Raw genomic sequence first — 13,578 nt, 5'->3', positions numbered from 1 at the left:
TTTTAAACTATGGAGAAAAATAGCGCAACCATTTTTTTTTTTTTCTTCTATCCTCTCTGCAGTCCTCGCGAAGGTCAAGGCGAGCGGGTGACTCCTCAGACCCCGGCAGAATGAGCGAGACGGTGGATGCTATGGATGTGATCGCCCTTTGCTGCCCCAAGTACAAGGACCGGCCGCAAATAGCTCGAGTCATCCAGAAGACGTCCAATGGATACAGCATCCACTGGATGGCCGGCTCCTACTCGGGGCCCTGGGCAGAGGCCAAGAAACGCGATGGCCGCAAACAGGTGCCTTGGGTGGACACTATTAAGGAGTCGGACATCATTTACAAGAAGATTGCTTTGACCAGCAACCACAAACTGAGCAACAAAGTAGTACAGACTTTACGCTCACTGTATGCAGCGCGGGAAGGAGGGGCTAGCTAATGGCTCCCGTGTGTTTTTTTTTTTTTTTTTTTTTTTTCCTTTTCTTTTTGTTTCTTTTTGGTCCCCCTGCTCCATTTCTACTTTATCAAAATCCTCTTCCTCCCTGCTCCTGCTCCTCCTCCTCAACCTGCCACCTCCAACGACACAGCCAAACTTCACTGGATTCCTACCCTCCTCTCCTTCCTCATTTTTGTAAGAAAACACAAGAGGGCAAGAATATTTGACACTACATACTTTTACATGAGTTATTCTTGCAAAAATGAAAATGACACAAAACATAAGACTTATTATATTAGAGGGACTGCTATGTTTTGTTTGTGTACAAGTGCAGAGGATAGAATCCAGAAGGCATTAAAGGAATAATTCACCCAAATTATCCCTTAAAATGGTTATCAGAAAAGAGACCTGGAGGGAAATGTTTTGTCAACATTGTTGTGGGAGCTCCTTCGCTGTTGTGCAGCAGATTCTAGTCGCTCATTTCTACTCCCACTGTATCATAGTTTAACACGACAAAAAACTAAAATGTTTATATCTCTGAAGACAAAAAAGCTGTAAAAAAAGAATAAAACCTTAAGTGAATGTTGGAAATTAGTCTTTTTGATGTTCTTATTAAAGTGTTTTTGGAGTTTATTATACTACTAGCACCCTGATGGTTTTTCCTTTTAGCTTTTAGATATTTGAAAGAAAAAGAAGAAAAAAAGAAAAAAAAATAAGAATTTTTATTTTTGTTCACTTTTATTTGTCCATGCTGTACAATGGCAGAGTGCTCTGAATATAATTTATTCTATTTCGAACTACGCATGCAGTATATGTGGCCTATTGCAGGAGGATATTTTGTAAATGTAGATTTTGTTGTATTAGGTCACCCTAGTAATAAGAGGAAAGGGGATTCATACCCTTTTGGTGGAACAAATACTGCAATAAATTTTCTACTTCTCTTTGTCACTTGTCTGCTCCAAGTGTTAATCTGATCTTTTCATTTTGCAAATGAACAAAAGTGTAGGACCTGGATACTGCTAAAACACAGACAGGCCTGAAAGGACTAAGAGAGTTGATCATTCACCTGAAACAAGTTGTTCAAACAAAACAAAAAAGTGTTGTTTCTATAGCACTTGAATATACTTTAATTTATAATTTTGATGTAATTCTGAGTTCTTGTGACAAGGTTTGCTCCTAGGATAGTCGGGCCTCTATGAAAGATACCTGATAGTGTTGTTTTATTGGATATTTTTATGCCAACTGTAAAGACAAGTACATACAAATAGTATGTTTGATCAAAATGATAGTCTTGCTATAATCAGAGCTACATTGGACAATGCATTGGTACATTACAAACTTTTTAAATAATTTAATTCATCCAACTTGGTGACTGATGTGACTTCTAACTTTTTTGCCCTTATAGCTTTTTAGATCACATTCAAATTTACAGATATGAGTTGAGAGATTTTACATGCTGAACAAAAGACTCATGCAAGAAGCACGTACGAATGATTTAATGTGATATTTGTGGCATTCATCAATTTTCATGAATAGATCATCTCTGATCATCTTTTTAATTCTGCGTGCCATATTTTCATCATCATGGCTGCCAATTTATTTAAAAGGTTTTTTTGGATTTTATGATTTTTATGGCCATATTTTGGCGCAGCAGCTTCTAGATTTCAGTCAGAAACTTCTCTCACTCTTGACAGCTGCCTCTGTGTCTCTCTGCAGCTCTCTGTCCATATCATGTAGTGTTGCAGACAGTGTAACATCACCTACTGTAGACTAATATTGTCCTCCAATATCTCTGTGACTCACATGACCGCCCCCCATCACGGAGCGCTTTGCTTTAGAAAGACGTTTTTTAGCAGCTAACTAATAAAGAGGGAATACTTTGACCTGATCAAAGTATTCCCTCTTTATTTCTATCACAGTGCAGAGCTGTTCTGATGACATGTCAGCTGGATTCATATCTTTAATTGTTTCGGATCTCCTGCTGTCATTCCTCAATTTGTTGTGTGTTTGGCTTCTGATTTATGAAAGCAGGATTTGAAACTGCGTGGTGTTTCTACTCTGGGATTTTTTGCGTGAAACTCGCTCACAAACAACAACCCGGATCCTAATATGGCAATTTTAGGGGCTTGGATTATACTAATGATCACATCTCACGAACGCGCACTTCTTCATGAACATGTTGCATTTATCAGGTTTGAAACGAGCGATTTATGACAAGTTCAGGCAATTAAGAGACTTTCATGAATGCCACGTAGGATTTACTTTCTCTTATTGCTTTGTGCAAGAACAAATATGCATGAGGCCCACTGTTCGCACAAACCGTGTGTGTAACGCTGTGGGATAAGTACTATGGTTTGTGGAGGGCGCAACGACGCATTCTTGGACCAAGTGGCTCGCCGTAGTGACGTCATCATCCGGAGTTTTGTATTGTTTTGGCGGGGTTTCCGAATTGGACGGTTCAAATGTTTGATTCGTTTTGTAAACATTAGCTCTCCGGCTGTGAAACATGGAGCGGTATGTCTTCAGTTATTAAAGTTATCTTGTTTCACTGAAAATATTCAGCAAACAACATTTTGATAAAATGTAACGGTTTTGGTAATTTAACTGAAATATTGCCAGCCAGCCGCCCTTATTGTGGTTTTACAAGAGCCGCTGTTAACGTTAGCTACCGTTACCGTTGACGTTACGTTTCGTTATCAACGTTCATGATATTTTTTCACTTAACTTTAAGCTACAACCCGGCAAAGATGTGTGTTTATATTAAGTTTAGATAGACTACGTTTTATTCGGCGGGTTGAGTTCAGTCTAGTTAGATCAACAACTGTATTAGTTAAGAATAACGTTACGCTGGTTGGTTAGCTGAACTACTCCATAACATAGACTGAGATTGTTGACAGATATCGCGTCAACGTAATCTGTGATCACATCCGCTGACATTAATGTAAATATGTAGCCAGCGTTATCGTACTAATATGTAGTTGTATGTATGTTGGACGGCTTTTGCAATAAAATACATCTGTTTTTGTGTAATAACTTGTGTGCAGTGGAAGGATGAGTCGAGCATCGAGCAGCAGGCCATCGGAGCTGTGCGCTATGCGAGTGCAAGACAGCAACAGGATGAGCACGGTGTACACAACACCTCAGAGGTTGGCTTAAAGTTCCTCTAATATTAGTCCTCTAATAATTTGTGGTTGGTGTAATATTACAGTTATACACTTTAGTCTTTGACTATTTCTAATATAAGGTTATATTCATAACAAATAAGAGACAAACAAAATGTTGGTATAGTTTAATTCTGTTTACTGTAGGTGTGATGTCAAACTGGGACACGTATCACGACACTATGTAGTAAGAGGCTTCATAGTAAAGACCTCTGCTTATTTTTGGATGATATTTAGAAACTTGATGACTCTGTGAAGAAAGATGAAGAACAGATTAGTGGCAGTTTGTTCAAATGTGCGTAAGTCAACAAGTGTAACATCCTTTTTTTCTTTACATTTTTTGTTTCTTTACAGTAAACCTTCTTTTGGAAAGCTCAACATACCCAAACCACAATCTGTGAACTCTGAAAGGCGGACTAGCTTCTTTGGTTCACGGTATGTGAATATTTTCTTAAAAACAACTATAAGATACTGAGAACATACAGTGTGTATACACACACAAATAAAATTAGTTTAACACCGATTGTACCAGTACAGTTACAGTAGTAGTAAGATGAAGTAAGCAATGAAAATTTATATTCTTTATCTTACACACCTCTGTATATGAATATCCTGTGAATAGGATCCCAAAGAGAACAATACCTCTGTGAAAACATCAACTGACAGAGCCTTTAATTACTTAATTTGAGCCATTTTCATGTAGTAACAATTAAGAGGATTAACAGAATAAATGAGTTAGAAAGGGTACTGAATGGAGTAAATTATAAAAGAGAAACAAAGTTTCATTGTAAATTACTAACTTAATGAGTGTGTAATTTGCTTTTCCATTCATACACTTCTGTGATGCAATTTTTTGGATGCGAATAACATGATAATTAGTTTCATTGTCAAGTAACAAAATTGATGTGTTTCGGTGTGTTAATATTGTGTTTATATATTGTTTATATTTATTGTATATTTTGACTGCAGGACTAGTGGAGCCGGCATGCGTCGCAACAGCACCATGTCAGGGTTCGGAGGAACTGAGAAGATTAAAGATGCCCGACCTCTGCATGATAAATCTTTTGTCCAGCAGTGTATCAGACAGCTGTATGAGGTAAAAACACTTCTTCTCAGACTACATAGTATACATACACACAAAAAGGTTTGTCTATTTTGACATTGCAACACCTCTTAATGTTCGGTAAACCTCTGCAAAAACTCTGACTGGCTGTGGAAGTGGCTTTTTATTCTAATGAGTATATTACAAAAAGCAATCAGTCCCCCCAGGAAATTGCAATATTTGAGAGAGCTTGCAATTTTGCTAAATTACTGCAACTTTTCTGTATGAAATGGCCAAATCAACAGACCATTTATGATTTGGAGCAATTGTGGCATTTCGTGTTGTGGTAACTTACGTCATCACAGCGAATGCAGCAAGGATTGAGGTGCGTATTCAGGTGGAAGATGGACAGATCTCACCTGGCAACAAAAATTACCGCCATAGACCAAGCAAAACAATTCCCAAATGTTCCCAAATGAGGTTTGCATTCAGTTAGTCAGAAGAATAAGTTGTTGTTCAGACATCAAATCTACCTCAAACATAAAAATTGGCAATTTGGAAATGAAACTATATTTTTATGTTCATGGATTTATTTTATTGGCATTATTGACTGATTTTATTTGGTGCTAATGTTGATGTGAAAGTTTATTTAATAAAGGCCATAAATGAAAGTACAGTTTTTTCTTTTTTATATAACTTTGAGCCCATGGTCGTCATTTTCAGAAAATGAATTAAACAATTAGCACAGATAGTTGTTTTTGTGATATGCTGTATACTTTTATTGAAGGAAGCGGTAACATATGACTGAAAAAAAATGCATTATTTTCCTTTGCTTGCAATTTTTCCCAAATCCTGCAATTTTACCACTATAAGAGCACATAAATTGGAAACTGTCATGCAATTTTTGAGAAAAGTTGGTGCAAAATCAAACATTTTTGGCCGCAATAATCACAAAAAAAATATGCGAAATCCTGGAGGGACTGAACAAATAGCACATTAGCAACTGAATTATAAATAATATGGTCTTAAAATGTAGCTTGATGTTTTTTGTATTCACAATTGCAGAAAAAAAATATATAAATGTTGGACAATATTAGTTGGAATCTCTAGCCTGATATTCTCTTTTACATCTTTATAGTTCTTGACTGAGCAGGGCTACCCAGGCACCTTGTCTGTCAAGACCCTCCAGTCTCCCTCTACCAAGGAGTTTGTGAAGATGTTTGAGTTCATCTACCGCCAGCTAGACCCAACTTTTGAGATGCCAAAATCAAAAGTAGAAGAGGAGGTTCCAGCAATCCTGAAAGCCCTGAGGTAAAATGCTTTATTTGTATTATTAAGTTGATTTAGCATCCACACAGCCTTTAAGTTCATGTTTTGACATACATTTGGTGGCCGGACTTTATCTGATGGAATATGCAATAAATAGAGCAATGCTTATATTGGCACTCGTACTGCCCGCTCTACTGAGTTCAGTATTCAGTATCTGTGTTAGCTCTGAAAAAATGGTCTGGGCATTGGACACTTGAGCTGCGTGTATTCACATGGTAGTTTAATACCATTCAAATGTACAGAAAGGTAGATATTAAACAAAGCAAGTTACATTCATAGAAAGCAAATGTTTATATATAAATACAAGAATAATAGAGAAAATATCTTGAAAAAGAATACAGCATAATATAAAAGCATAGTGTAAGAAGTCTGTACATGTAAGTACCCTCTCCTCATCTATAGTTTAAGAAACATTGCTGACTGTCTGTCTTTATTTCTCTCCCTGTTTCTGATTTTTAGGTATCCGTTTGTTCTCTCCAAGTCTTCCATGTATTCTGTTGGAGCTCCCCATACCTGGCCTCAAGCACTGGGTGCCCTCATGTGGCTGATTGATAATGTCAAGGTTAGAAGCAAACAGCATTTTACAATAGAAATTAGTGGACCGGTTTTATATACAACCAGCTGATTTGGTATGATATGAATAGAAACTGCAGCAAAAAGAACAAACAAAAAAAACCCAATCTCATTTAGCATACATCACAAAATTTCCTAAAAACTATGTTCTTATATTTGATCTTTGTGTGTTTGTGTCAGATCTACTGGGGTTCGAGTAAGCAGGAGCTGCTTTTCAGTGACTTCTGTGAGGACAGTGACAACATCGAGGAAGGAGCTGAGTATAACAAGGTACAGACTGCTTTTAATAGCACCCAGACACATGAATACTCCACTCTTCTTTTAACTAATGCTCTATTGTAAAACAACACATAAATCTTCCACTCTTCTCACAACTCTTCCCTTATTTTGTCTTTCGTTTTCTTTTCATCTTCTCTTGGATTGGATTCCTGTGCAGCTCTTCTTGGACTACACAACCGAGACATACTCCAAGTTCATGCAGGGTGATGACACGTATTATGATGAGGATGACACATTCCTCACTAAACTAAGTAAGCACAGCATCTCTGAAACAAGTTGGTTTTAATATTGAATTGGTTTCTATTTATATTTGAGCATCATGTTTGTTTTAACAAAAAGAATTTTGTTCTTGCTGTTCTGACTCCTTTTGACACTAAGACTTCGATTTAGATTTTTTATGTTAATCATGTACTGTAGAGTTTACAAATCAACAAGAAATGAATATAAGTATGTTACACTTAAGTGTGTGTTTGTGTATGTTCACAGAGAAGCTTTACAATGTTGACGAAGCCCTGTTGGCCTCAATGGCGGAGAAACACAGAATACTAAGTGATGAGGTTGAACGACTGGAGAAGGAGAGCCAAACGGTGAGAAGACTTTTTTATATGCACACATCCTCACTCATGCAGAAAATACAGATTAGACTTAAAATCTGTATTTGAATTTGATTATGTGATATTTCAAATACCAGTGATATTAAACATCTTCAATTAAATCAACAAATATTTTTAAAATTTCCTTCTCCTGAAAAGGATCGTCTAATGACCAAGAGGATGGAAAAGGTGAAGCTGCAGTCAGACCTCAAGAAGCTGCAGAGTTATCATAGCAGTCTGCATGTCTTCAAAGCAAACCTGGAGAGCAAAGGCTCAGAACTGAATGATGAGCTGGACAACACTGGTAATTATGGGAAATAAAAGGTTCCACCTACCAATTTCAATCAGTCAGGTCTTTGGCAGGAAGGGCAATGAGAACTGAGAATCGGATGTGATTTATATTTATATATAAATCATAATCATAATCATTTTATTTATTGAAGCAAAAAAGTTATCCAACACCTATATCATCCATGTGAAAAAGTACTTGGCCCACTCTTCTTTGCTAAACTACTTTAATTCAGCCATATTGGAGGATTTTCAAGCATTGAACTCCTGTGACAGCATCTCAATGGGGTTCAAGTCAGGACTTTGACAAGGCCACTCTAAAACCTTAATTTTTGTTTCTTTTGAGCCATTTAAAGCTGGACTTGCTCTTATGCTCTCGATCATTATCTCGCTGCATAACCCAATTGCGCTTGAGCTTTAAGTCACAGACTGATGACTGGACATTATCCCTCAGAATTTTCTGCTAGAGAGCAGAATTAATTTTTCCCTCAATTATGGCAAGTCGCCCAGGCCCTGAAGCAGCAAAGCATCCTCACGCCATCACGCTACACCACCATGCTTGACTGTAGGTATGATGTTCTCATTGTGGAATGCTGCGTTTGGTTTACACCAGATGTAACGGCACTGCTGTCTTCCAAACAGTTCCACTTTTGACTCATCTGTCCATAGAACTTTCTCCCAAAAGGTTTGAGGGTTGTCAAGGTGCATTTTGGCAAAACTGAGACAAGCCGTAATGCTCTTCTGGGTCAGCAGTGGTTTTCGCCTTGCCACTGTCCCATAGATGCCATTTTTGGCCGGTTTCTTTCTAACAGTGGAGTCATGAACACTGACCTCGATTGAGATGAGAGAGGCTTGCAGATCCTTGGATGTTGTCCTCTGCTCTCGTTTGACTTCCTGGATGAGTCATCGCTGTGCTGTTGGAGGAATTCTGCTGGGAAGGTTCACTGTTGTGCCAAGTTTTCTCCATTTGGAGATAATGACTCTTACTGTGGTTCTCTGGAGTCCAAGAGCGTTAGAAATGGCTTTTAACCCTTTCCAGACTGATGTATTTTAATCACCTTCTTCCACGCGTCTTCTGGAATTTCCTTTGATTGTGGCATGGTGTGCTGCTTGTTGAGACCTTTTAGCCAACTTCACATTGCTGTAAAGTTCAATGTAAATGATATGTAGATTGAACAGGGCTGGCAGTAATTAGACCTGGGTGTGTTTAGTCCAACTTAAACCAATTATCAATGAAGTCTGGTAGATTAGTGGATGTTGTTACTATGGGGGTAAATACTTTTTTACACATGCTCAGTTGGTGTTGGAGAACTTACTTTAATAAATAAAGTAATCATTTAAAAACTATTTTGTGTTTACTCAGGTTGCTTTTATTATATGTTAAATTTTGTTTAAAGATCTGAAATGATTTAGTAGAAACAAAAGATTGGGAGGGGGGTAAATACTTCACAGCACTGTATATCATGTTTGTTTGTTTTTTTCTCTCATTTTGCAGTCAGTCATCTAGAGTCTCTGAAACATGAACGGGATGAACTGCAGCACCTTCTGCAGAACCAAAAGTTTACTCCAGCTGATGTAGAGAGGATCAACAGAGAGAAGAGGGAGCTTCAACAGACCATCTCCACTCTCAGCAAGTCTCTTGAAGATACTGAACAACACAAGTGGAACGAAGAGATCGCTCTGGCCAAAGTGAAAGAGAAGGTACCATATATACATGTCTAGTATGTACGCAAAGATGACCAGTAAGATGTCTCTTCCTAAATATGTGGGATTAAGTGGATGAGTGTTTAAATGGAAAATGCATAATTTTGTAATTTCAGGATATTATGATATTGTGCATCAGAGGTTTGTCAGTCAGTGGCAAACATTTTGACCTTTGATTTGACTTGTTTCTTTGCCCTTCCTGAGTCTGTCCTGTCATGTTATTCTCCTCAATTCCAGGCGGAGTTGAAGCTAGCAGAGTATCACAAGCTGGCACGTAAACTGAAGCTGATACCACTGTCTGCAGAGAACGCCTGTGGTCATGATTTTGAGATCAGGCCTTTTCAATGTGGACCTAGCAGCAGCATGGTTCAGCATAAAACACAGATACAGGTACTTAATGCTTCTGATTAACCAAAGACGTGATCTTGTTTACACAACCACTTGAATGAGCGTAAGAACAGACTTTCTGATAATGAGACACAGTTCAGCTTATTATCCCAATGCTTAACACTTTTTACTGTAATCAGTTATTTGTAACTTCAGTAATGTCTTAATATTGTTTACTCCATTGTACACTAATGAAATTGTGTAATTTTATCATGAGAAGATAGATTTTGGTATTCTGTGTCATTGTTCTAATCTTCGCTGTATGTTGTAGATGCTCCTGAGAAAGCTGAACAGTGATGTGGAGGAGGAGAAAAGTCGATTAACCAACACGAAACTGAGTCTGGAGGAGTCTTGTGAACAGGTAACAAAACGTCTGCAGTCGGCAGCAACAGCCACATCTTAGTCTGGTTGCACTGTGGCATTTATAATGGTTGCATATGTTTGTGTTTGTGTCTTCAAGGTGAATACTAATATCTTGGACAAGTCCAATGACCTGAAGCAGCTGAAAGAACAGATTCGCAAGCTGGATGAATGGCTGGGGTCTGACATGCAGGTACAGTCTTTATTCAGTCAGCTTTATGTTGGTAGAAATGCCATGTTAGTGACATGCACCGTATGGCACACAAAGACCAGACCTTTGGATTACACATGAAAACAGACATTTGGAGAAAAAAAACAATCGCACAGTCTTTCGTTTACTGAACCAATTAAAGATAACATGAAATTTGTATTTGCAGTGGTAATTCAGCACTGAACTATTAGTCTTCCAAGCTGAAAAACAGGAATTAATTAACATTTTTAACATGCTGAACATACAGAAAATGCACAGTGCGTCATATATGTACTAACTATAATTTTCCTATGTGTCCATACAGGAGTTAGCCCGAGACGAACAGGATTGGGCAGAAGAGGTGGAGTCAGTGGAGAACCATTGTAAACTTCTTGAGAAGAATGTTAGTTTTGGTTACGATGAGGCAGTGCAACAACTGAAGGCAGCAGAACAACAGTATGTGATTATTATATATTTATCAACAATATTAAAGTCTTAAGGATTATTTTTTCATACTGCTGGAGCCTACGACCACTAACAAACAAAGCATACCTCCGCCTCTTTCATTCACATATGAATAAAATGGGGCTTTATTTGTGAGCATTAGATCTCTTTCTGTCTGCCTAAATGATGAGTTTTTTGTTTTAGAATTAAAGATATGGTCTGTGGTTTTCTCTCCAGATACCACCTGGTGCTGCAGGAGACCAAGGAGAAGAGACGAATAGTGGCTAACAACCTCGCATCTGTGTGTACCACAGCGACTAACCACTTGTCAGTTACAGAGGTAACTTGCTTACAACTCTGTATCTGTCTCATCATATCATCCTGTGCTTCAATTTACAGGGTGTCGGCATCTACAGATTCCTCTTAACACAAAGTGTACATTTGTACTAGCAAGTAACCAAGTACGAGGACATTTGAAGTATTTCACTGTGGTTCAGATGCTACTTTAGTCATCTTTGACTCAATGTCTTTAAGCTTTACATGCAGAAAAGATTTGATTCTATGAAATACACAAAAGAAATGATAGCTGATTTGTACTGTTTGGCTAAAAATAACAGAGAAAAATATGTTTTTTAACCCTTAAAGCACAATAACTATCTTAATCTAAACACATTCAACATTTGGTTCATGATAATTTGCTAAGCATGCCTGGCCCGATAGTGGTTTTACTCATATTGTATTTGCACCTGTATTTATATTATTCTAATATGTCAATGTGCAGTGTCAATATGGCAATGCGAGCTTTAAGCTGCTTTTTGCTCACTGGTTGCTCTTGTTGTTCCTGTAAAACAGAAGTGTCTGGAGGATCTGCACAGCAGAGTGCAGAGTGTTTGCTCCAAGGCTGTAGAAGAAGATGAGGCAGCTGTACAGAAGCTGCGGGAAACTTTGAAGAGCTTCATGTGTAAGGAAAACAGTTTATAAGGAGCGGCAGCAGAATGGAAACCTTCAGTTCTGTAGGTGGAAGATAATCTGAGGGACTATGGAAGTTGGCAGGATTTCTCCTGTCAGTTGTGTTTTTAGTTTGTTTCCATCTTATAAAAAAAAAAGATTTTCATTCATTTGATCTTATTAACAAGTTTTGGAAATGTATTGTATGACCTTATAACCATAGATCAACAACTAAACAAAAAAGGAAAAAAAGAAAGCATTTATGGTCACTTTTATTTGTCCAAGCTGCACACTGGCAGTTTTCTGTGTATAAGTTATTCTGTTTTTGTAACAGCAGTGTATTTTTTTCCTCCATCACAGTAGGACGTAGCAAATACAAATGGTTGCATCAAGATGGAGGTTTTAAAGTCCTAATGCAGTTGGTGATGACAGACTGAATTCTCTCTCGTAGTTATCTCGTATTGACAAACTCCAGATTTTTATGTGCTTATATTCTGTCATTTTGTCAACATTTTTGTGGTTTTAATAAATAAACTTTCATAGGCACAATAAAAATGGCTTTAAACCCTCCAATCCTTATTTAAAATTGTCAAATATGTGTATTTACTGTAAATATGTGTCAACAGGACTAGAAAAAAAGTTGTAAGTGGCACGTTTTGCGCTGTCCACATCCATCAGTAGTAATAAGCAGTTTTTAAAGGAGCATTCAGTACAGTATGTTGCCGGTAAACTCATCAGTGTTTGTGGTTGCCCTGCTGGTAAATCATCAGCCCTTCCTCATATTATATCTATAATTGTATAGAACTGAAGCCACTAGAGGACAGCACATACCACTGTCTTCTCAAACTCTGTGTTCAGGTTGATTAGAAAAACAGAGATGAATATGATATGTGTTATGTTCTGCTTTAAATGTGTCTTTAGATTTTCATGTATTTAGTCAAATGAAGCAGTATTTGACATTATCTGTGTCAGTGGAGCATAAACAAACAGAAACCACTGCTGTCTTTAACCGCTGTAGATCACGTCTGACCTGAGCTGCTTCCATTTAGTTACCCACTTTTTTTACCTTTCCTTCTGATGAAAGTAAACTGTAAACTTTCTAAAGTTGCCCAGAAGTTTCTTCAATATCTACCTTTTAGACAATTTAAACAAGTAGCCTGTCAGTTTATTGAACCCTTTCCTGACCAGAATAAGCACCAACTGCGCTGGCGTTCAGTTCTTGTAGGTTCTCTCCTTGCTCTATTTCTTCCCTCCAGTTGTATTGAATGACACCCAACAGAGCTGATTTGTGTTAGTTTAAATTTAATCTAATTTAATCCAGTTTTTTTCCTTTTCTACTATAATTTGATCAATTTCAGCCAATTAAATTACCTGATATTTTGTCAGAAAGACTTTTTTTCTGCTTATAAATTGTTGATCCAATCTCTATTAAACATGAAAAATAATGGCTATTTAGAAATATTTTTATTGTACAAACCCATTAAGTTTTGAATTAACTTGACCGCAGCTAGACATCAGTTCAGTCAAACACTGGTTAACAAAGAAACAGCAGGCATAGTTTCCATTTATTTTAGTCTAATTTATACTATTTTTACCGAAAACATTAGAGCATTTAAGTTCCATATCAGCCAAAACTCATAAAACAGACTGGCTCATTAGTAAATGAAGCGTTTATTTTAGGAGCGGATACTTCTCTGCACTTCTGGCAGGAGCATTTATTGCAAATCATTTGGCTGTAGCAGCGTTGGCAGTGAAGACACAAACAGGAAGTGGGCCATATATCCACAATGTTTTTTCCAGTCATGGTCAACATTGCTCATTGTACCAGTTTCTAATGTACTCTGCATACTTTGCCTTC

At 37.5% G+C, this 13,578-nt stretch overlaps 2 protein-coding genes across 4 annotated transcripts in view; both read left to right on the top strand.

Moving 5' to 3' along the window:
- The window catches only part of nipbla (NIPBL cohesin loading factor a), a 28,359-nt gene extending 26,989 nt beyond the window's left edge, over positions 1–1,370 (top strand). For all 3 annotated transcript variants that reach the window (XM_067611573.1, XM_067611563.1, XM_067611580.1), the window contains exon 49: positions 63–1,370. In XM_067611573.1, the coding sequence (XP_067467674.1) occupies positions 63–425 (363 nt within the window). In that variant the 3' untranslated portion in view covers positions 426–1,370. The remainder of the gene's footprint in view (positions 1–62) is intronic.
- A 1,456-nt stretch (positions 1,371–2,826) lies between these two features.
- Positions 2,827–12,293, top strand: ndc80 (NDC80 kinetochore complex component). The gene is made up of 17 exons (XM_067611586.1): positions 2,827–2,936; positions 3,467–3,568; positions 3,938–4,018; positions 4,553–4,679; positions 5,764–5,936; positions 6,414–6,516; positions 6,708–6,797; positions 6,964–7,057; positions 7,293–7,393; positions 7,559–7,703; positions 9,183–9,388; positions 9,629–9,781; positions 10,050–10,139; positions 10,239–10,331; positions 10,654–10,784; positions 11,010–11,112; positions 11,625–12,293. The coding sequence occupies exons 1-17, from the start codon at positions 2,929–2,931 to the stop codon at positions 11,751–11,753; spliced, it is 1,929 nt and encodes a 642-aa protein (XP_067467687.1). The 5' UTR covers positions 2,827–2,928; the 3' UTR covers positions 11,754–12,293.
- The last annotated feature ends 1,285 nt before the right edge of the window (positions 12,294–13,578 follow it).

Source organism: Thunnus thynnus, chromosome 2 (assembly GCF_963924715.1).
Source record: "Thunnus thynnus chromosome 2, fThuThy2.1, whole genome shotgun sequence".
NCBI classification, from domain to species: domain Eukaryota; kingdom Metazoa; phylum Chordata; class Actinopteri; order Scombriformes; family Scombridae; genus Thunnus; species Thunnus thynnus.
The sequence above is the reverse complement of the archived record's forward strand: the minus strand, read 5'-3'. Positions and strand labels throughout refer to the sequence as shown.